Here is a 23,130-nt window from a genome sequence, read left to right as displayed (position 1 = left end):
CTGAGATGCAATTTATATGTCACATAGCCATTTTAAACCAGAGAAATTTGTCCAGCCGCCCTAAGATTCTACAAAAATACCTGATTTAAATCAGAAAATCTTGCTCAGTAATTCCAGAACCAATTTAAAGTACAAACCATAAATTATAAAGTTGAATAAAAAAATCACGTGTAATAATTGTAAATATATTTATTACAATTTACAGATTAGTTAAGTTATATACACAAATAGAACTTTACTATAAAATCCCATTGGTTACATTTTACTCATTGGATCTGTAGAAGTCAATTTAAAACTCTTCTAGTCCCCTAAACTCATCTTCTTTAAATTATAAAAAAATAAAATCTGATAATTTTGATTTTAGGTCAAAGATGAAGAGGTGTTGTTGGTACATTTCAACACTCAAAAAGGGAAATTTTACCTGTCTGTACAGTCTTTCATATATACATTGATACTTAAAGCACCACTGCAAGACTTCAAATGTATAAAATGTTCAATTAAAATTTCCAAGAATTAAAAAAAAATTTTTCCAAGAATTTTCTTTTTAAAATGGTGGAGGTTTAACTTTATTTTAACTAGGATTGAAACAAAAATTTTCTTCTCCTTCAATCCAACTTTAAAAAATGGTCCCTTCTGTCCTCACCATCCTCTGATCACTTCTTTTAAAGGAGGGAAGTAAATGGGAGAATTGTTAACCAAGCTGTTACTCATTTGGTAGTGACGCTGAGGTTAGAATTCTAAAGGAACAACTTTCCACAATTCAATTAATGTCAAGATAACGTTTTTTACAAATAGGCAGAGGTACTAGATTTCAGAAACATAAAACACAACTGAAATCTGACATAAAATAGTATACTTCATTCTGGTTTTAAAAAGAATGCCTATACATTTTCAAAAAGTTCTTTTCAAGGTAAATAATGCTTTCTTTCCACCTGACTCAGCTGGTATCTGGAACCAGCCTGCTTCTATGGTGCTATGCATTCTCTGACTACCTAAAGTGGAAAAGCACTAAACACCTTGACTAAGGGCTCTGCAAAAATTTGACCAACTTTTACGTTGTGACACTCTCAGTGTGTTTATGTATGAATATATAAATTAACACTAGGCAGTTCTTAGAGCAAACCAGATAGAAATAAAACAATGACCAGGTAGATTATTAACTGAGGTAGTAACCCTGCAAGCACTTTTGATGAAAAATCATCCCCGCACCATACAAGTTCAAAATTAAGAGGTCATCTAATCTATTCACATTTTTTATGACCTGTGGTTTGAGGCATGTGAAGTAAAAATAGACAATTAAGAAGTTGGTTAACATTCCTTCAACCTAACAGATGCATAACACGTAGTTACTAAATAAACCAGGCACAAACAGTCACTGCAAAAACTTGGATTCAAAAGCAAACTTTGGGCTACAGATATTAAGACTTTCTAATTGTTTTATCTATAGTTCTATCTTTTCCTGAACATATAAGCCCCGCTTCTCTCATTATTAAAACAGAACACAATAAACTTGGATACTGACTGAAGTCTCTATTTTATATTTTCATCTGGAAAATTCAGAACTGCCCATTTCCAAGTTTATAGTGTCACTCTGACAGGTCTCAAAAGTGACAGTGCCAAGGCCTGACATTAATAACACTGTTGTGTTGACAGCATATACAACAAAACCAAATTGCTCTGATGTCTACCTTCTTCCTAGGAAAATTCTAGACTTTTAATTAAAAAATTAAATGCCTATGATATAATTATTACTTTCTGATGCCTTTTACAACAATTTCCATCTGTTAAAAGATACAAAGAACCACTTAACTGAAAACCACAACATACACTGAAGCCTCTCCAAAAAACATTTTCCACAGAAATTAAATATATTAGATGTTCAAATGTGGAAGAAAACTGTAGCTTTCCAAAAGTAAGAGTACCACTTGTTGGTTTTGTAGCAGTCCTTGTAAGTATCTCAGGTAGAACTTAGCCTAGCAATAAAAAACCACCACACATTTTCAGCCTAACTCATTCTCAGAAGATAAGTGACACGAGATAATGCGCCTTAAGTTGACAGCATGACTATTTTCTTACCCTTAAGGGAGAAAGACCAAATCACTGAAATAAGAAAATACAGAGAAAACATAAAAGCCCATTAATTTTAGAATGTTGGAGGGAAGAAAGAAGTGCCCAAAGTTTTTAAGACAGGTACACATAATTTAAATTAAAATGGAAAATGAGCTTTGAACCCTATATTGATCCCTAAAAAGGAAGTTTTGAAAGTGCAAAAGTACACCTTAAAAGGTTCCCTTTTTACCTCAACAAGCAAACATCCAAAAACACATCCAACTAAATAAAATGGGAGGATTAGAAATCACACCATCTCCTCCTTCATTATCAGGGCTTGGCTTCAATCCTGAACATTTCCAAGTGAGATACGTTGCAAAACGATATTAAACAAGATTGCTGGATCCAAGTTACATATCCCCTAAAAAAAAAAGGTCAAAGGACAGCTGCCAATTTTTGTTTTAAAAGAAACCTCTGAAGTAAGTTAGTGTATGCTAGGGCCAGAGACTATCAAATCATCTGAACATGGCTCAAAAACATCAAGTCCTTTGAAGCATGTTTCTTGGAGTCTATGAAACATTCTTTCTCTGTGCTCAAATGTCAAGCAATATCCAATTGCCTCTTCTGTTTCTTGAATTCGTTTCTGGAATCTGCATCCATCCCGTGCAAATTCTTCCCATGGTCCTTTGCGATCCTCATCACCACTTATATAATACTCAGTAACTTCTTCAAGGAAGGTTACCTATGAAGACAAAGACTAACTTTAATCTCTCTAGGATCTTATAATCATCAAGGTAATTAACTTTTAGGGAGAGGGAGAAGGAAGGAGGGAGAGAGGGAGGGAGGGAGAAGGGAGGGAGGGGGGAGAGAGAGAGAGAGATAGAGATATGAGAAGCATCAACTTTAATTGTTCACGGATTGCTTCTGGTATGTACCTTGACTGGGGGGCTCCAGCCCAGCCAGTGACATCATGCTCTAACTCAGCAACCCCTTACTCTAGCCAGCAACCTTGGGCTGGATCCAGAGACCTTGAGCTTCAAGCCAGCGATCTCTGGCTCAAGCCAGCAATCATGGGCTCATGTTGTTGACCCCACACTCAAGCTGGTGACCTTGGGGTTTGGAACCTGGGACTTCAGTGTCCCAGGTCAACGCTCTGTCCACTGCGCCACCACTGGTCAGGTGAGGTAATTAACTCTATGCTACTAATTCTCTCAGAATATCATATATCTTACAGGAATATTTGGCCTCAACTATCAAAGAAAGTTAAAAAAAAAAAAGAATTCTGATTGACTAGATGGCATCTGAATAAAAATCAGTGGACATCTGTCATCCATCCTTGACCCCCTTTTAGTTTTTGATGTTAATAAAATAAATCCAAATGGGGAACTGTGATTTTCCTGATGTTATTAACCCTTACTTTTAAAAAATTCTTAGTGAAGTACAGTTCTGTGATACTCTTCTTCCAAAATGACCAAGTTTCCAAACAAAATATTTCAGAAATATACACCTGGAAGTCAGTACTTTTATAACACAAAAGCTTTAACAAAACCTTCACTTATTTCTATTCCTCATTTTTTAAAAGAAATTTCACTCTCAGTGCTAATTTTTAAATCATGAACATGTAGCATTATTCTTATATCATTACTTTTGTAATCAGGATACAGAGGAGAAATTTACTTAATAAAGTGAGCAAAATTAACATATCTTTAACACTATTCTTGTATTCCTCTTCAATATACTATCACTATATAGATACATGAAATTGTGATTATTATATATATGATCACATGTAATGAGTGACAGTCCCTGTTAATCCCTACTTGTCTCTTTGTAAGATTATCAAACTCCAAAAGTAAATAGGTTCTTACTTTTAAAGTATGTTCAATAGTTACATCAGCTAATCCCACTGTGGCCTACCACTTTCATTCCCTTTACATCAGGCCAAGGAATGCCCCCGAGGGCAATCAGTAGGTATGTAAATCTTATTAGATATTGCATTCTACCATCCCTTATTCAGCTGTCACTAAGATAAATAACACTTACAAATTGTTTACCATATACCAGGATCTTTTCACAGCATTTCACAATTGTTATCTCATTTAATATACCAATCCTAAGGGGTACTATCTATCATCATCTCCACTGTACAGATAAGGAAACAGTAGTAGACAAGTTAACTGACTTGTTCAAATCACACAGCTTCTATGTGGTATAATCAGGATTCAAACCCTGAGTCTGGTTCCACAATCTGTACTGTTAAGCACTTTCAAAGTCTTTCATTTTAAGAATTAGGCACTAATTCTTAAAATGAAAGACCTGTGGTGGCACAGTGAATAAAGTGTCAACCTGGAACACTGAGGTTGCCGCTTGCCCGGTCAAGGCACATATGGGAGTTGATGCTTCCTGCTCCTCCCTCCTTCTCTCTCTGTTTCCTCTAAAATGAATAAATAAAAATAATTTTAAAAGAATTAGGCATTACCAATTTATTCCCATATACCTCAAGAATGGCAAGTAGTCAAAGGATGTCAAATAATTTAATCATAGTTAGACATAATCTTTTATAAATGTTGCTTCTAGTTCAGTCAATAGTCTCAAACCTACTTGACTCATCCCATTTTTACTTAATGAGCAGGCTAAAATGAGACATGCAACTGGCCTGACATCCCTGAATAATAAGTTACCATTTAAAGCAATGAATTGAGTCTTATTTACTCATCTCATTTGAATCATGCAATAATTCATACGATATTATTATTCCCATCAGATAAATGAGTGATTCAAGACCATGAGAGGTCAAGTTAGTTCCCAGGCTAAATTCCCAAATCTCTTGGCCCTAATCACTCAGGAGCAGAGAACACAGGTCTCCAAGTGCTAGTTCCATTGCCCGACTGTTCTTAGCTATTTACTAAATAGATAGTTCATTGTGTCAGAGGCCCCTTAAAAAGACAAAGAAAAGCTCTTCTATGATGACATTTACAGAAGTATAATCTAAAATTTAATTTTCAAACATGACTTATTTTGTATCTACAGGTGAGGCATAAGATGACCACATTTAAAAGATATTTTCTACCCCAAGAATAGTCTTAAAGTATTAAAATGGACATCTGAAGCCAATGGATGAGGGTACTGTCCATTGGAAACTCCCTAACACTTAAGAATCTGAGGTCAATAATAATTCACTCCTTTTTCTGTACAAATAAAGGTACAGGTAACTAAAGAAACTTTTCTATATAATGAAAGATATCATGTGTGTTTGGGGAAGATTAATAACTTTAGCTGAATAAACAATAGAGGGGGAAAAAATAAAGACTATAAAAGTAAAGTTAACCTGATAATGTGTTGAAAGATAAAATGCTCCATAAAGTTTTAAGACTAACCTGGGAATAAGAAGCAATACTGAAGAGAAATCAAGTAAATGATCATCGTTTTACATGATTCCTAACCTTTAGTTGGCTAATGATATTAGTATTGCATTCTTAAAGAAAAGGCGATACTATTTCCTGTATTGTTTATGACCAGCAATCAAAATCATGTACATGTCACATAGTTTTTAATACTAAAATTATTTCCTTTCACCGCAAAAAAAACCCCAGATAAATCTGACTTGCTCCTCGGTACCATCATCCCTCTGGGTACGAATAGACAGGAATAAAGACACTTATTATGATATACCACATTTAATATTTTAAAATTCTATGGCTATATTAGAACCTTCCCAATTTCAAAAAAATTAAATCATGTATAAACAAGGTTTAATTTTTCTATTCCTTAAAAAAAGTGAAAAGCTGAAGCTTGCTTGTAGGGGTCTATAGTTCCGAGTTGCCAACTCAAATGAAAATGGCACTTCCTTGACAACATCTATTTTGACAGGAAGAGGAAAAAAAGAGGGTCATTTCTCAAACCAAGGACCTCAGAGGTCTTCTTCAAACATATGCACTATTATGAAAAGTCATGCTGCTATATTTTAACCACATCAAAACAGTCTGTACAAACTATCAAGCAAGTTAAAACAAACAAACCTTTTTTCTTTTGATATGCATGTGTCTTTTTCCAGAAAGAACCCCACCCTGTACCAAGTTTGGACATTCACTGTCTTGGCTCCCTAACAGTTGCACTTTACAGGAAAGTAAAGTGTGACACTCAGAAATGGCCACAATGGGCTCAGATGGCCTCTCTGAGTCATGACAGCCTTTCCAGTTTTCCCCTGATGTTTGAAAAGGAGCCTTAAAATTTAAAAGGTTGTAGGGGTCATCCGAATTACAGAAAGAGTTCCACAGTTTGAGACTCGCCGCTTCATCTGCACTAGATTCCCAGTCATCTTCCTCCCCAGAATTATGGTCAGGAGACTCAGGAAGGCTTTCAGTCTGGAGAGAATTCTCTAGATCACACTTATCAGACAAATCCTTCTTGGAGTCAGAAGGGTCTCCAGGAACAATTCCGGCAGCAGTCTGAATCGCTGCTGTAAAGTTTTGGGGATTATAAGGATCTACACTGTAGAAAGAGTTCCAAAGGTGAAGCCCTTCAGAGTCTTCTTCAAGGTCTGATTCTGACAGTGAGCTATCACTATCGAAACCATCATCCTCAGCTTCCTCATCCCAATCCTCACCTTCTGAATCAGAACTTGTTTCAAGGTCACTGGATGCACCTCCCAAAATATAATCTATCAATTTATTGCTACACGCTGGTCTGGCAGAAATGGGAATGTCCTCTCCTATGTCTGAAAAGTCAACTACACTTATTTGGTCCTCCCCAGGGTCTCTTTCCATAGGTGCCTCACAGGATGGGCAGCTTTCCAAAGGGCCCTGTTTTTCCAAAGCAAAAGGAACCTCTTTAGTCAATTCTATTTTTTCCTCCGTGGGATCCTGGACAGTTCCAGGAAAGGCTCCAGCAGGGGTAACAGACTGTGTCGAACTACCTCTGCAGGACTTCGGATCCATCCAGAAAAGGCTGTGTTCCTCCTCCAGGCTATGGTAGCCATGATCTTGGTCGGGGGTGGGTAACGCTTGCCCCTTGCTCGTCGGCTGAAGGAATTCCAGCCGTTTCATGCGAATATGGTGAATTTCTGGCAGGCCTTCCCTAGAAAGAGGTGAGCATCCCTGCCAGGAGGAGCAAGTGATCTCTGCATTCAGGGGCTGGGGGTGAGAATGGTCCTCAGACGGAGAGCTGCCCTCTGGGCTTACTGTGGGGGAGTCAGCTAGCTCGACACTTCCGACGCCGGTCTGATATCTAAACTCGACCCTGGGAAGGCAATCCAGGTCAGGGCGTTTCAGAAAATAGGAGACAGCGTTGAAACTACTTAAGCGCTGAATGTTTCGAGGCCCGGAGTACGAAGGGCCAAGTTCCCGGTCGGAGAACAGCTGGGCCTGAAGTCGATTAGGCAGCAGCTCCACTCCCCACAGCTGCGGCTCCAGGAGAAACGCGCGGGCCGCAGGGTCCAAGGTCCGGCCACTGACTTTCAGTCCCAATTCTAGATCGGCGGTCGAGCACTGCCAGGGGATCCCCTCCTCCAGCCAGTCCAGAAGACTGGCAGCTGGGTTGGCCGAAGGGTCCAGCCGCAGAGAACTCGCCGCGGGGGCAGCCGGTTCCTCCCGAGCCCGCAGGGCTCTCAGGACGCTGTAGCCTCCGGAGAAATCCAGCCATCTGGTCGGAATCATCCCACCGAAAAGCTGGCTCCAAATCAGCAGCTTCTGAAGCAGGTTGGGGAGCGGGGCGAAGAGCTGGGAAAGCAGCTTCATCCAGTAGCTGGTCCGAGCCTCAGGCCGCGGCGGGGAAACCGGCCTGGGGTCCCCGGGGTGCTCTGCGGCAGGAGGTGTGGGGAACCTGGCAGTGCCTGGCGGCGAGCGCCAAGGAAGGGACAGCCACAACAGGTGGCCGGGCCGGGACGCCGGGCGTCCCCGCGGCAGGTCCGCTCCCGGCTCCATCGCTCCTGCTCTTGGCAGTGTCTCAGCGAGGTGCGCGGAGTCGGCGGCTGGAGCTCAGGTGGATCCGCAGAGGCCTACACAATCCCGGCCTCGCCTCGCGGCGGAGTCGGCGCCCCTTGCCGGTCCCCCGGCCAGCAGAAGAGCCACAGAGGGCAGCGGCTTCGGCCGCCAGAAGCAGGCCGCAGTCCGGAGAGGCGGGCGCAGAACGCGGCAGCGGCGGTGTCGACACCCATCCCGGCGGGAGGAAGCGTCCTAATCCGCTCGCGGTCTCTACACCATGCGGAGGAGGCCTCTCCCGACGGCAGCGTGACTTCCAACCAGAAACGGCCCCGTTAAAAGGCCCTCACAGCTCGCTCCCGGAAGGGTTGGGAAGGCAGACGCGTAACAGACACAGCTCAAAATGGCCGCACGGCCAGCACCGAGGCCGGACACCCCCAGGCAACCGGATGGGAACCAGTACGGCGGCGGATACGCCACCAGCCTCTCACCACTGACACCGCTGAACGTCACTCGCAGAGCCCGAAGGCGGGATCTTCCGCACTCTTTTGGGAGGCTGCTGATTGGCCTGGGTCCCCGTCGGTTTCCTTACCCTCGGTAGAGTGCCGGAGGTTGCATCAGCCAGGCTTGAGCACTGCGCGTGCGCACGTGCTTCTCCGTGGTTTCCTAGGAGACCGCCTCCCCCCGCCCTCTGGGCGAGAGCGAACATTTCCAGATAACCCAAGAGTTCCCGGGAGGTTTAAAGGTTTAACAGTTTGACCTTGTGGTGGCATAGTGGATGAAGCGCCGACCTGAAGCACTTAGGTCACCGGTTCAAATCCTGGTCAGGGCCCATATGGGAGTTGATGCTTCCTGCTCTTCCCTCTCTTTTGTCTCTCTCGCCCTTCTCTAAAAATGAATAAAAAAAATCATGTATTTAAAAAAAAACATCTTAAAGGCCTAATGCATGCCCAAGTGTACACCCTTATCTCACACTTGCAAATATCCGCGTTCAGTGTTGGTGAGTGTTGAGTAGATCATCACCTGAGATAGGAATCTAATGAGTAGGGCAATGCTGTGTTAATATACAGTACCTCTAACACAGTGTTAGGACATGAATAATCTGGAATGAGTAGTAACAGGAGTGAAAAATCGTGAGTGACAAATGAATCATTCCTGCTCCCTCAATTTTAGGATTTCTAAGTCACTCCTTATCTTTGCCTGGAATCTAGCTTTGAGGTTTTTCAGCACCCAGCTCACATACAACCACCACAAAAATGTGAATTCTTATTTCTCAGGTGGATCCCTATGAGACTATCCCTTTTAAATGGGGCAAACTGAAGTCACAGAAGAGGAAAGAAACATAGTCTCCTGAACTGTTTAATCTCTAATGCTTCCCAGCAGGCAACGCATTCAAATCATATTTGTAATACTGAGCCCCCAGAACCTACAGGATACACCATCCAAAGAAGAAAGCACAGATCATTATCCTTTGAAAAAATTTTGTCTGATAACTTTAGCTGCTTTCTTTGATTCTCTTGTGAGTTTGGTCTCAGTTAATTTCCTTATTCCTGCTAAAATGTTTTAACTGACAGCCTAAAGTCAAGTGTCTATTACAGAAGGGAGGTAGCAGTTATGAGCACTAGGGACAGCAGGAAGAGCTTTTGGAAGCCAGCAGCTCCTCCTGCTTCATTGGTACTGCTGAATGAAAAGCCACTTCTTTCTAGAAAACTAAGAGGTCCTCTGTTTCTATGGTTTCACCCCTAATTATATTATACATCTCTCTGGAAATAGTGCATTTTCAATCCTAAGAACTTCGGGAAAATGGACTACTAATAGGAGTAAATTTGAAAATCGATTAGAAAGAAATGCAAATGTGCACATTAACAACTCAGAAGCCTCAGTTTCTTTGATTGTAAAGTGAGGCTAATATTTCTCTTTCAATGGGTTGGTGAGAGAACTAAATTCTAAATAGAGCTAAACCTAAATAGAACAGAGGAACAAACATTGGTTAATATTTGCTATTTATCAGCTAATAGTTGTTTCTCATTGTCTACACTCAGAATAAAGACTATACAGATTCCTCCTACTATACTTTTCCAGCTGGCTTTCCAGTAACTTCTTCATGCATGTTACATTCTAGAAATCTCTTGCTTGTGCCTTTTATGCTGTCTCTCAGCAAAGGGAGTCCTCACCTTCCCTCTTACACACCTATTCATATTTCAAGGTCTAACTCAAATGTTAACTCCTTGAAGTCCTTGCTAACCTTCCCAGTCAGGATTGTATTGTACTCTTTTTTTTTTTTTTAATTTATTCATTTTAGCAAGGGAGAAGAGAGAGAGATAGAGAAGCAGGTGGGGGAGGAACAGGGAGAATCAATTCTCATATGTACCTTGACCAGGCAAGCCAGGAGTTTTTGAACTGGCGACCTCAGCGTTCCAAGTCAACACTTTTATCCACTGTGCCACCACAGGTCAGGCCGTATTATACTCTTTTAAAGCACTTAATTCACTTTTTTTTTTCATAAAAAATGTAATACAGGTATAGCACATACCTGTAAATGTTCTCTCCTGATGATCTCAGTTCCTTAAGGGTTGTGTCCCAATACCTAGCACAGTGGTTCCCAAAGTACACTCAGGGCACCCCTGGGGATCTCATTTTAAGACCCTTTCAGAGGATTCTCAAGGTCAAAAATATTTTCATAATAATACTAACTTATTATTTTCCTTTTAACTCTCATTCTCATAAGTGTACAGTGGACACATATCTTCTAGAGAATACATGATATAGATTAAATGCAAAAGCAGATGTGAAATTCCAGCTGTTTTCTTTTAAGCCAGATATTGAAGTCATTTGGGAAAAAATGTAACACAATATCACTCTTCTTGCTAAACTTTCTGGGTATTTTTAATTAAAAATTTTTAAATGGAGCCCTGGCCGGTTGGCTCAGCGGTAGAGCGTCGGCCTAGCGTGCGGAGGACCCGGGTTCGATTCCCGGCCAGGGCACACAGGAGAAGCGCCCATTTGCTTCTCCACCCCTCCGCCGCGCTTTCCTCTCTGTCTCTCTCTTCCCCTCCCGCAGACAAGGCTCCATTGGAGCAAAGATGGCCCGGGCGCTGGGGATGGCTCCTTGGCCTCTGCCCCAGGTGCTAGAGTGGCTCTGGTCGCAATATGGCGACGCCCAGGATGGGCAGAGCATCGCCCCCTGGTGGGCAGAGCGTCGCCCCATGGTGGGCGTGCCGGGTGGATCCCGGTCGGGCGCATGCGGGAGTCTGTCTGACTGTCTCTCCCCGTTTCCAGCTTCAGAAAAATGAAAAAAAATAAAAAATAAAAAAAAATTTTTTTAAATGGAGTTTTAGAGAAAGAGAGAAAGGGGAAGGGAAATGGAGGGAAAGAGAGAGAGAGAAAGAGAGGGAAGCATCAATTTGTTGTTCCATTCATTGCTTGATTCTTTTTTTTTAATTTATTTATTAATTTTAGAGAGGAGAGAGAGAGAAAGAAAGAGAGAGAGAGAGAGAGAGGGAGAGAAGGGGGAGGAGCAGGAAGCATCAACTCCCACATGTGCCCTGACCAGGCAAGCCAGAGTTTTGAACCAGCAACCTCAGCATTCCAGGTCGACGCTTTATCCACTGCACCACCACAGGTCAGGCCATTGCTTGATTTTTGTATGTGCCCTAACTGGGAATAGAACCCTCAATCCTGGAATATCAAGATTACAATCTAACCAAGTAACTCAGCCTGAGCTTCAACGTTTTTATTTTGAATTTTTTTTTTCATTTTAAAGTTTATACTAACATGTAATGGGTTTATTCTTTTAAAATAAGTATTTTTAAATACCTCAGATTTGAGTTATAAAACAGTAACTATCAATAGATGTAATCCACATAAACAAAAATTCCTTTGGGGTTCTCAATAATTTTTTTAAGAGTATAAAGGGGTCCTAAGACCAAACAGTTTTGGAACCACTAACCTAGCATGTTGACTGGCACATAATAGGTAACCGATAAATGTTGACGAGAAGAGTAACAAGCTTTAAAATAATAGCATCTTCCTAAAACCAAGCATCTTGCATCCCACCCTCAACTTTGTCACTTACACTACATAATCCTGAAAAAAATTTTCTTAACATTCTCTTGAATGGACTTCTCCTTCACCACCATTGGATACATAATTTTATTTTTTTTAAAGGAGAAAAAATGCAACCAGCAAGCATTTGAAAACTATAAAAAATATGTGAGTGCCTTGTCAGTCTTGACAGGTAAATAGAGTTAAACCAGCCTCCTCTAGCTTGCTATCAGCTGGAGGGCAGAGGCAGAGCCGCTCTGCGCACAGAGATAATGTAATATGTTTCTGTGACTCTGAGCAAGCTGCTGAAGACAAGAAGTCCTTGGACTGGCAAGCTGACTGGCACTTTAGCAGAAGATAGTTTAAACCTCAGTTAATTCTGTTTGTTTTTAATGATTTTGCTGGGCCTACAGTAAAGGGTACATAGCTTTTGACTTCGCTTTTTGGAATTAGAACCACCTCTAAAACCTTATGTCCAAGCATTCCACATTCTGGACATCACCTCCTATCTTTCTGACTCACTGCCCTGGTACAACTCACTATTCATAAACCCCCAGAAACCTCAAATCCTTCATCCTCCATCACTTGCATTACTTCCTTACAAAGGCCCTTCATTCTCTTGTCCTTCTCCTACTCCAACATTCTTTTCTGGCAAAATTCCAGTCTTAGTTAAACCCAACTACACACTTATTCTAAGCCTATACCCTCAGTGTGAGAGCAAAGCACTCAACTATGCTGACACACTTCATATTTGTGATCACAAATTTCATCAATGCCAGACACTCCTACAGATATCCATATCACATTTCTTTATTCATATTTCCAGCATGCTCATAAACATGCATTCTCAATTTATGATCACACCTCATACTTCATTGAGAAAATAGATGCTATTGGACATAAATAACCTCATCTTTCTATCACCAAATTCATCAGTCTACCTGCATCTGGACCCACACACTCTGCCTTTGATCCATTATAAGTAAAAAGCTACTGGACCCTATCTCTTCATGGTTTTCCATGAAGTTCTGACCTCCCTTATCCCTTCCTTCCTATAACATATAATTTTCTCTCTCAAGCTACTGAAATATTCATATTAACATAGGTTAAGGCCCTGGCTGGTTGGCTCAGTGGTAGAGCATTGGCGTGGTGTGTGGAAGTCCCAGGTTCAGTTCTTATCCAGGGCACATGGGAGAAGGGTCCATCTGTTTCTCCACCCCTCCTTCTCTCATTTTTCTCTGTCTTTCTCTTCCCCTCCCACAGCCAAGGCTCCATTGGAGCAAAGTTGGCCCGGGCGCTGAGGATGGCTCCATGGCCTCTGCCTCAGGCACTAGAATGGCTCCAGTTGCAACAGAGCAACACCCCAGATGGGCAGAGCATTGCTCCCTAGTGGGCATTCCAGGTGAATTCCAGTCGGAGGCATGCTGGAGTTGGCTTCCCACTTCAGAAAAATACAAAAAAAAATCAACAAAAAAACATAGGTTAACATCACCTATCTTAAAAATAAACTTTCTTGAGATACAAGACCCCTCCAAGTTTCTGCATCACTATAGCAAAATTTCTCGAGTTATTCATGCTGATAGTCCCTACTTTCTCATCATCTATTTATTCTCTTTAACCTACTCCAATGTGGTTTCATTCCTTCCATTCATTCAAACAGACTTTATCGAAGTTACCAAGAACATTTTGCCAAATCATTCTTTGTCATGGGTTGAATTGTCCTTCCCTAAAAGATGTTGAAGTCCTAATCCCCTAATTACAGGACCTGTGTATGTGACCTTATTTGTAAATAAACTCTTTGCAACTTAAAATGAGGTCATTAGGGTGGGACCTAACTCAGTATGACTGTATCCTTATACAAAAAGAAAAATCTGGACATAGACATGCACACACAGGGAGAACACCACGTGAACAGGAAGGCAGAGACTGGGGTGATGCATCTACAAACCAGAAATGCCAAAAATTGCCAGCAAACCTACAGAACCTATAGACACCAAACAGATTTGCCTCAAACCTCAGAAGGAATCAACCCTGACAACACCTTGATCTTGGTCATCTAGCCTCCAGAACTGTGAAAAAAGGAACTTCTGTTGTTTAAGCCACACAGTCTAGGAAACTCTGTTATGGCAGCCCTAGGATATTGAAAATACTTATCTTTAGGCTCCCATGACACCAATCTCTTGGTTTCCCTACAGCAGGGGTCCCCAAACTTTTTACACAGAGGGCCAGTTCACTGTCCTTCAGACTGTTGGAGGGCCAGACTATAAAAAAAAAAACTATGAACAAATCCCTATGCACACTGCACATATCTTATTTTAAAGTAAAAAACAAAATGGGAACAAATACAATATTTAAAATAAAGAACAAGTAAATTTAAATCAACAAACTGACCAGTATTTCAATGGGAACTATGGGCCTGCTTTTGGCTAATGAGATGGTCAATGTGCTCCTCTCACTGACCACCAATGAAAGAGGTGCCCCTTCCGGAAGTGCGGCGGGGGCCAGATAAATGGCCTCAGGGGACTGCATGTGGCCGTGGGCCGTAGTTTGGAGACCCCTGCCCTACAGTTTTAGTGGCTCCTCCTCCTCCTCTTCCTCCTCCTCCTCCTCTAAATGTTGGCCGGCTTCAGAGCTCAGTCCAACCACATCCTTTTCCCCCTAGCCTCTCTAATCTAAGTGGGCTCCTCTAGTTCAATGGTGTTAAATGCCACTTAAGTGCTGATGGCTTTTGTATCTAAACTCCAGACTAACCTCTCCCTTTTCCACTTTGTCCCTGAGACACTGCACTGCAATTACTTGTGCCAATGTCTGCCTCCCTAGCTGGACTAGACTCCTAGAGGACAGGACCCAGACCTTTGATATCTCAGTAACCACAGAGCCTGACCCAGAGAAGGCCAGCATTGTTGCTCGTTGAGCAGACACCTCACACAAGTCCCAGCCACACTCACCTCACAGCTTAAAATGCTGCCTCACATTCAACCTTTCAAATCCAATATAATTTTTTTTTAATTATTTTTAATTTTTTTTTTTGTATTTTTCTGAAGCTGGAAATGGGGAGAGACAGTCAGACCGACTCCCGCATGCGCCCGACTGGGATCCACCCGGCACGCCCACCAGGGGCGACGCTCTGCCCACCAGGGGGCGACGCTCTGCCCCTCCAGGGCTTCGCTCTGCCGCGACCAGAGCCACTCCAGCGCCTGGGGCAGAGGCCAAGGAGCCATCCCCAGCACCTGGGCCATCCCTGCTCCAATGGAGCCCCTGCTGCGGGAGGGGAAGAGAGAGACAGAGAGGAAGGAGGGAGGGGGGGGTGGAGAAGCAAATGGGCACTTCTCCTATATGCCCTGGCTGGGAGTCGAACCCGGGTCCCCCGCACGCCAGGCTGACGCTCTACCGCTGAGCCAACCGGCCAGGGCCCCAATATAATTTTTGTACGGTGTTTTCCCCACCGAGGAAGAAAGAAGGGCGTAGCCACCAAATGTGGAATAGCAAAAGCTTCATTTAGTACAGTGCATCCTGGATGAGGTTCTCTGGTCCACGAGACGGGCCAGAAAAGTCGCGTGGATTCTTCCACTGGGGGGTAATTTATAGGGTCGGTAGGGTGATGGCGAGTTGATATGACGTGGCAAAATTTCATTGGCTGACAGTCATTCTTTTTCAAAGGCTCCTGGGAAGTTTCTTTTGGTGGGCATGGATGTGGGCGGTTCCAGCCAAAGTTCCCAGGCCTGGTTTCTCACGTGACCTTCCCCCATTGCCAACCGACCTCACATTCCGACCTTTTATGTTAGATAGGGGCGCCACTATTTGTCTGGCTACTTCCTGCTGGTTAGGGGCATCGTGGGGAAGGGAGGTTGGAAGGTGGTGCCTCTGAGGGGAGTCATGTATATGAGTGTAGGAGCATCTGTTTGACCGTGACTCAAGAAACCTCATGGATGCGGTTCTGTAAGGATTTAAAAAGAGGAGTAAATATGAGTAATATATTGATAATTAGAAGAGGACCAAAGATAGGGGCAGCCCAGGTGAGGGTGGGTGACTGCCACCAGGAGTTAAGTGGGTTGTAGGAGGAGAGGTCCTTGTGCAGTTTCTCTTGTAGATGGTTGAGGACCCCAATGCTTTCTTCCATTGGGCCTGTCTCATGGAACAGCACTGCTTCCTGCTTTAGCTCACTCTGGTTGCAGGTTCCCGATGGGAGGGACAGGAGCAACAGGAGGATCTGCAGGGCCCAACCTTTTGGTGAGCCGGAGACGGGTAGGGTCCAGTGGTTCCAACTGCCAGCCATCCTGCATGGGGACAAGTTTGAGGCGAGAGACATGCTACCAAGGTGTTTTCCCTAGGAGCTTGGCTGCAGTAGGAGTAGTCAATATTACCGTAAGGGGTCCTGTCCACCTAGGCTGTAGGGAGCCAGGCTGGAGCTCCCTCAGAAGAACCCTGTCTCCTGGTTGGAGGGGGACTGCTGGGTGTGCTTCATCTGGACCCCCTGTGGGAGGAATAGTCTGGTTCGCGTGTTTCCTGAGAAGATGGCAGAGTAAAGACAGAAAGGGGAGGTAGGTGGCAAGAGAAGGGGGGGTCTGGCTAAGAGAGCAAAATTGGGAATTCAGTGTTGAAAGAAGCCTATTAGATCGAGGAAAGACAGAATCTGAGGAGTGCGAAAAAGGGGATTCTGTCCAAACTGCATGTCAGGAGTGGTGTGTGAAGGAGAAAAGAAGGGGTCTCATCCACTCCCATAACCAAGACCTGTGAGGGAACTAGAGGTCCAGAGTGTGATGGCAAAACAGAGAAGGTAGCTCCCATGTCCACTAGAAATGAGATGGACTTACCCACTCCTGTAGCATTACCCTGGGCTCGGTGAGGGTGATGGGGGTCTTCGAGTCCGGGCCGCGTCAGTCGTCCATGAGGCCTAGAAGTTTGAGCGATGGGCCCGCCTGGCTGGCTTGGCCTCCCATTTGGGTGGCTTGTAAGAGCCTGTTGCTCAAAAGGGGCAATCGCTCCACCAGTGACTGGGCTGCTTGCAGTCAGGGCAGGGCTCAGTGGGCAACCATGGGCAGGGGCACTGCCTGGACCAGTGACCCTCCTTGCCACATTTAAAGCAAGCTCCTGGTGGGGTTCCTCTTTGCAGTCCATACTTGGGTTGGGCACTTTCTATGCCTTGCCCCTGTTGCTCTGCTGGCCTCAGGGCTGCCACAAGAGCCTGGGTTTGAGGAGTTACCTTCTGCTGCATGTGGGCCTAGAGAACAGCGTCGGCCTTTTTCTACTAGCTGCAACCATTAAAAACTTTAAATGCCAAAAAAACCCAAAACCCTTTAAATGCCATGTTCACAGGTCTTGAATAGGGGTCTGGGGGTTGAGAATAAGAGGGGGGGGGACGCCTGGGGAGCCCGGCACCCAGATCCAGCCAGAAACACTGGAGCCAGAGGCAGGACAGGGCCAGGCCTTCCTGCAAGAAGACCTGAGTTGGGCCGTGGGGTCATCCCTGCAAACTGGCGCAAGGGCCAGTGGCCGGCAGAGGAGGGCCTGACAGGGGAGGGGCTTAAGAACACAGCAGAGAAGGGAGGGGCTCCTGGCCCGCAGGGGAGGCGGGCTTCCTGGAGGGAAGAGGTCCGCAGAGGGACCAGAGAGGGGTCCCAAGAGAGGGGTGCCCCCCTGGGGGTCGGGCTGGAGGGGGAGAGAGTTGGGGGTCGGCAAAGGAGGAAAGATCAGGAGTGGAGGGTTTAGCTGAGGTTTCTCTGGCCAAAAAGGGCCTGTGCCGTGGAGCAGGCGGCACAGAGATGAGGATGGGAGCTCAAATACTAGAAGTCCTGAATGCAAGGGATCTCCAACCATTTTCCAGTTCTTTGGCAATAGTTAAATTGGTGAGGGTGTTAAAATCGAAAGTTCCTTCAGGAGGCCACCTGGTTCGATTATTCAGTGGGTATAGTGGCCTGGCCACATCGGAGAAGATCAGTTTCTTCTTTAGGGAGGGACAGATTCCAGATAAGGCACTCCAGCAGTGTTTTTGAATCAGGTTTAGATTCCTGTGCCCCTATGGCCACCCTCAGCCCTCGGAGTGATCAGAGATGAGAATTGGCGACCCACAACTCATGCTCTGGTCACCGGACGGTTAGGTAGAGTGGGTGTGTCCGGTACGTCTCCACGGGCACACACACACACTCGGAACGGATAAGAGGTCCCTGACTCAGCTGCGATTATGGACAGGGAGTCTTAGCAGAAAGAACTGAGGGGAGGCTGGAGGCAGGGGACTTACTGCACCGTGTGCCAAAGTGGGTGGAAAGTGGGAGGTCCTGGTTCTTCCTCAGAAGGGAAGGGGAGAGGAGCGGCCCCAGTGGACTTCAAACTCCTCCCGAGTTTCGGCACCAAATGTAAGGTATTTTCCCTGCTGAGGAAGAAAGAAGGGTGTAGCCACCAAATGTGGAATAGCAAAAGCTTTATTTAGTACAGTACATCCTGGACAAGCTTCTCTGGTCTGAGAGATGGGCCAGAGAAGTTGTGCGGATTCTTCTGCTGGGGGGGTAATTTATAGGGTCAGTCGGGTGACGGCGAGTTGACATAATGTGGCGAAATTTCATTGGCTGATAGACAGTCTTTCTTTTTCAAAGGGCTCCTGGGAAATTTCTTATGGCAGGCATGGATGTGGGCAGTTCCAGCCAAAGTTCCCAGGCCTGGTTTCTCACGTGACCTTCCCCTATTGCCAGCCGACCTCACAATATTTGCCTCCCAAATCCCAGCAAGGTGGGTTCTTTATTTTTGTCACCTCTCTTTTAACTCAGAGAACCTGGCCTCCAGGGCTATTTATTTATTTATTTTAAAGCGAGAGAGGGGAAGGGAGAGAGATAAGAAGCATCAACTTGTAGTTGCAGTACTTTAGTTGTTTATTGAGTGCTTCTGATATGTGCCTTGACTAGGGGGCTCCAGCAGAGCCAGTTAGCCCTTGCTCAAGCCAGCAACCTTTGGGCTCAAGCCAGTAATCATGGGGTCATGTTTATGATCCCACTCTCAAGCCAGGTCCCTGTGCTCAAGCTGGTGAGCCCGCGCTCAAGCCGGTGACCTCAGCGTTTCAAACCTGAGTCCTCGGCCCTGGCCAGTTCGCTCAGCGGTAGAGCGTCGGCCTGGCGTGCGGGGGACCCGGGTTCAATTCCCAGCCAGGGCACATAGGAGAAGCGCCCATTTGCTTCTCCACCCCCCCCCTCCTTCCTCTCTCTCTCTTCCCCTCCCGCAGCCAAGGCTCCATTGGAGCAAAGATGGCCCAGGCGCTGGGGATGGCTCCTTGGCCTCTGCCCCAGGCGCTAGAGTGGCTCTGGTCGCGGCAGAGCGACGCCCCAGAGGGGCAGAGCACCCCCCCCCCGGTGGGCAGAGCATTGCCCCCTGGTGGGCGTGCCGGGTGGATCCCAGTCGGGCGCATGCGGGAGTCTGTCTGACTGTCTCTCCCCATTTCCAGCTTCAGAAAAATACAAAAAAAAAAAAAAAAAAACCTGAGTCCTCAGCATCCCAGGTCGACATTCTATTCACTGTGCCTCCACTGGTCAGGCTCCAGGGCTACTTTTCTCTCCTCCCCGGGAAACCCGTTCCCCACTCCCCAACTCTCCCATTCCCACTCTTTTAGGGTGGTTCAGATTTCTACCTCATTTGGTCAAGAAACGTCCTTTAACTAAGACTCTTGCCAGAATCAAGTTCTAACTTTTAAAAGGTTCACTGGGTCCTGTTCAGCACTGCAGTGACACTTCAAAACCGTTTAGAACCAGAGCAGGTGACACTTCCTACTGTTTACTGCCAAAAACCCCCCGGAAGCTCCACAAATTTCCCAGCATGAAATATGACTTCCACTGGAGAGTTCTAAAAACTTCTGAGTAAAATGCGTGAACAAAGATCACATCACCTTTGTCTTCCATTTGGGGGGGGGGGTATAACTCTGGGCTAGAGCTCTGCTCTCACAATGTAATAGTCACAAAGCAAAGCAACGCAGAGGTTCAATTTCCTCTCATAAAAATGAGGTTGATTAAATGTCACTAGCCAGTGAATTTTCAAATATAGAGGATTGTCTTAATTTAGCTTTTAACGCTCAGCCTGGTATCTGGCAGAGGACCCAGTGCACAACTCAAAGCCTGTATGTCTTGTGAAAGGAGGCATGCTAGGTGAACTAGGTAGCACTGGTAAGTACCATAAATGTCTGGCTACAGAATGAATGAATGAGCCATATCTACTTTCCAGGATAGCTGTTATGGGAAATGACAACATATATGTTAAAATACTCTGAAAACATATTATACCACTTTTTAAAATTTTTTTATTTATTCATTTTAGAGGAGAGAGAGAGAAAGAGAGAGAGAGAGAGAGAGAGAAGGGGGGAGGAGCAGGAAGCATCAACTCCCATATGTGCCTTGACCAGGCAAGCCCAGGGTTTATGAACTGGCGACCTCAGCATTCCAGGTCGACGCTTGATCCACTGCTCCACCAGAGATCAGGCCATATTATACCAATTTAAGAGACTGTATTTAACATGGCCCAGGAGGAGTAGCACAAGATTTGGAGTAAAATAAACTTGCATTCAAATTCCAGAACCAAGACTGACTGGCAGTGTCCTTAGGTCCAGTGAGCTCAATTTCCTCATCTGTAAAATGGGGATTATAATACTCACCTGTCATATCAAGTTGTGAGGCCATATTTAGCTGACGAATGTAAAACATCTAATGCACTGCACCAGCACATATAAAAGTTACCATTTATAAACCATTAGTATTATTTTCCTCCTGTACACCAGATGTTTCCATCTAAACATTTAAACATCAAATAATCTTGAAAACAATAGTTTTGTTTTTCTCAAATGTCATTTATTAGAAAATACAATTCCAGAGAAAGTAGGAGATACAAGGACATCTGGAAAGTGGGTACAATACGCAGACCTCTTTAAATCAAGGGCATAGGAGGTCAAAATAAAATGAGCTATAGACAAAAAGCCAGTAACAGATCTATGGTCCATTCATCTGGAGAAGTCCACTCCTGTTCCCCACTTCCCTAGCCCTCCCCACAGCAGCCAGCTTTATCCTTGGCATTTTCCATTTAAAAGAAAAGTTGAAACTTCCTTGCCACCCTATGGCTTCAATGAATGGAGCTTCTTTCTCCAGTTATGGAATGAGTCAGCAAAAGGGAGAATTTCTGATCCTTGGAGCTGAGGAGGAGGCTGAGGAGGGACAGGCAGTTCTACCAAGTATCCCCTGTTAACTCTGTTCCCCAATCATGAGGCACATCCAGCCAATTCTAGTTTAAAACATTAATGTCAAACTCAAAGTCTCTCCCTCTTTTTTTTCAAGGAAGAAGACCCTTTGGAGTAAGGCGCAAAAGTGAATTTCCAATCCAAATGGTAGGAAATGAGGAGCATTAGGAGATAAGAGACCCAATCCCTCCCTCCCAGCTCCAGGGGATCACTCATCACTCCAGTCAGCCTCCTTGAGCAAAGTAAACCACTGGGAGAAAACCAAGTTTTGGTGGGATCCCACACCCCTTTCCTTCAGATAAGGCATTCCCTTTGGCTCCAGACTAAATAGGTTTATGGCCCCACAGAATGAGAAAAATTCTTATTAAAAACGTGACAGAAACGGAGTTTGGGAGAGAAGCAGCACAAAAGGAGTGGTGGGTTATGGGCAAGGCTTCCCCGGACTGCCTGGCAGGCAGCCACCTGGCATCTACAGCCTTGAGGCCCCTTCCCAGGACCAGAGGCCCCTGGGGGAAACACAGTCAAGGGCTGAGGAAGCATTTTATCCCACAGAGCAAAATGAAGGGAGAGACCTTTGGGGGAGCAGCCCCAGCGTATTCACAGGGACCAGATGGCCCCCCGAAGGGCAAGAGGATGGGGGGTAGAAGATGTATTCAGGCCGAGTCCTAGCAAAGGAGGGGAAGATATGAGAAAAAACTCCCCCCAAAAGAGTGCAGGTCCCTGAATACAGGTCCTCTGTGGAACCCCATAAGAAAGGCCCTTCCTCACACACACAGGTATCACATCGCTCTCCTTTGGAGGCAAAATCAGAAAGGCCCAGCAGTACAGGCCTCAGTCCACGCACACAGCCCTCCCCGCCCCTCCCCAACCTGCCCTTAGAGAGGGGTGGCTCTAACCGAGGACCCACTGGGCCCCTCCCCAAGTAATTCCTATAGAGAGAAAAACAAAAAATACAAACTTAGGGGAAGTCCAATAAGAACCTTAATCATACAAAAAGTCCAAATAGTCTTCCTCTTTTTGACTTCTGAAGCATATGTAAGTCCCTTCTCACAAGGCTTCCTGTCCAGTTAGGACAACATTACTATTTCATTTTTTAAAAATAAAAATAAAGATATCCACCCACCCTCCCCAAAATGCTACTTCATACAGCCCACCCACACACCCCAAACCAGGCATTGCTCCCTTGACACAAGGTAAACTTAAAACTTTGCTGCAACCTCACAGCCTCCATGGGGCTGCTCATTACAACCAACTCAAATTCAATCTGCAGAGGAGGGGACGGCAGAGAGCCTCTTACCCTCCCTGCCTCCTATCACAGAGGCCCATCCACCTGGACAGCAGGGAGGCCCACCAAGGACCCTGACTCTTCACAAGGAGAAGACACGTCAAGCAGGGAGAGTTCTCTCCTGCAGCACCACCAGCCTGGGGCCCTGGGCCGGGGCTCTGCTGGGCTCATGAGGTCTCATGACTTCGAGATCCTAGTGCAAACCAGCCAGTCTTCTCCTGGGTCAGGTCCAGCTCTCGCAGGCAAATGTGCACCTCGCCAAGGAGAATATTCTCCCAGAATCCTTGCTCACTCAGCACACTCAGCTGTAGTTCTCGCTGCTGCAGGTCTCCCTTGGGGATCCCATCATACACCAGCTGCAAACGCAGAGATTGAGAAGAGGGAAGGGGAGAAAGATAGAATGTGGAAAAGGGTGATGCATAATAAGTCTGTGGTCACATGATCCACTGAGGCTAACACCACTGTATCTCCCCAACCAGAGTCCAAGAGAATACAGAAGGCACACAGAACCCAAGGGAAGCTTTCAAGAACTTTGCTCTTTGCTCAGAGTTCAAGCAGGTGAGGGGCTTTTTAATTAGAGCTACTGCCCATTATCAGCAAAGACGCAGAAGGCTCCCTCCCCACAGGACAGT

The 23,130-nt window shown here is 45.0% G+C and overlaps 2 protein-coding genes across 4 annotated transcripts in view; both read right to left on the bottom strand.

Moving 5' to 3' along the window:
• Positions 1-174: 174 nt before the first annotated feature.
• On the bottom strand, positions 175-8,543 carry PPP1R15B (protein phosphatase 1 regulatory subunit 15B). 3 transcript variants are annotated; one of them, XM_066361990.1, is made up of 2 exons: positions 6,069-8,537; positions 175-2,791 (listed from the first exon to the last, which is right to left on the bottom strand). In XM_066361990.1, the coding sequence occupies exons 1-2, from the start codon at positions 7,968-7,970 to the stop codon at positions 2,534-2,536; spliced, it is 2,160 nt and encodes a 719-aa protein (XP_066218087.1). In that variant the 5' UTR covers positions 7,971-8,537; the 3' UTR covers positions 175-2,533. The 3 variants fall into 3 exon arrangements, with proteins under 3 accessions (XP_066218087.1, XP_066218089.1, XP_066218088.1); XM_066361992.1 differs by having other exon boundaries at positions 2,658-2,791; positions 6,965-8,498; XM_066361991.1 differs by having other exon boundaries at positions 2,667-2,791; positions 6,656-8,543.
• Positions 8,544-20,808: 12,265 nt separating this feature from the next.
• PIK3C2B (phosphatidylinositol-4-phosphate 3-kinase catalytic subunit type 2 beta) overlaps positions 20,809-23,130 on the bottom strand; it is a 75,799-nt gene continuing 73,477 nt past the window's right edge. Inside the window, exon 33 of the mRNA XM_066362001.1 lies at positions 20,809-22,854. Coding sequence (XP_066218098.1) covers positions 22,666-22,854 — 189 coding nt within the window. The 3' untranslated portion in view covers positions 20,809-22,665. The remainder of the gene's footprint in view (positions 22,855-23,130) is intronic.

Source organism: Saccopteryx leptura, chromosome 2, assembly GCF_036850995.1.
Source record: "Saccopteryx leptura isolate mSacLep1 chromosome 2, mSacLep1_pri_phased_curated, whole genome shotgun sequence".
NCBI lineage: Eukaryota > Metazoa > Chordata > Mammalia > Chiroptera > Emballonuridae > Saccopteryx > Saccopteryx leptura.
Note: the sequence above shows the minus strand (reverse complement) of the source record. Positions and strands in the feature narration are given on the sequence as shown.

Coding starts and splice junctions, on each gene's coding strand:
- PPP1R15B (XM_066361990.1), bottom strand. CDS start 7,970: ATGGAGCCGGGAGCGGACCTGCCGCGGGGACGCCCGGCGTCCCGGCCC. Junction 2,792..6,068: donor TGCATATCAAAAGAAAAAAG/GTTTGTTTGTTT, acceptor TTGTCTTCATAG/GTAACCTTCCTTGAAGAAGT.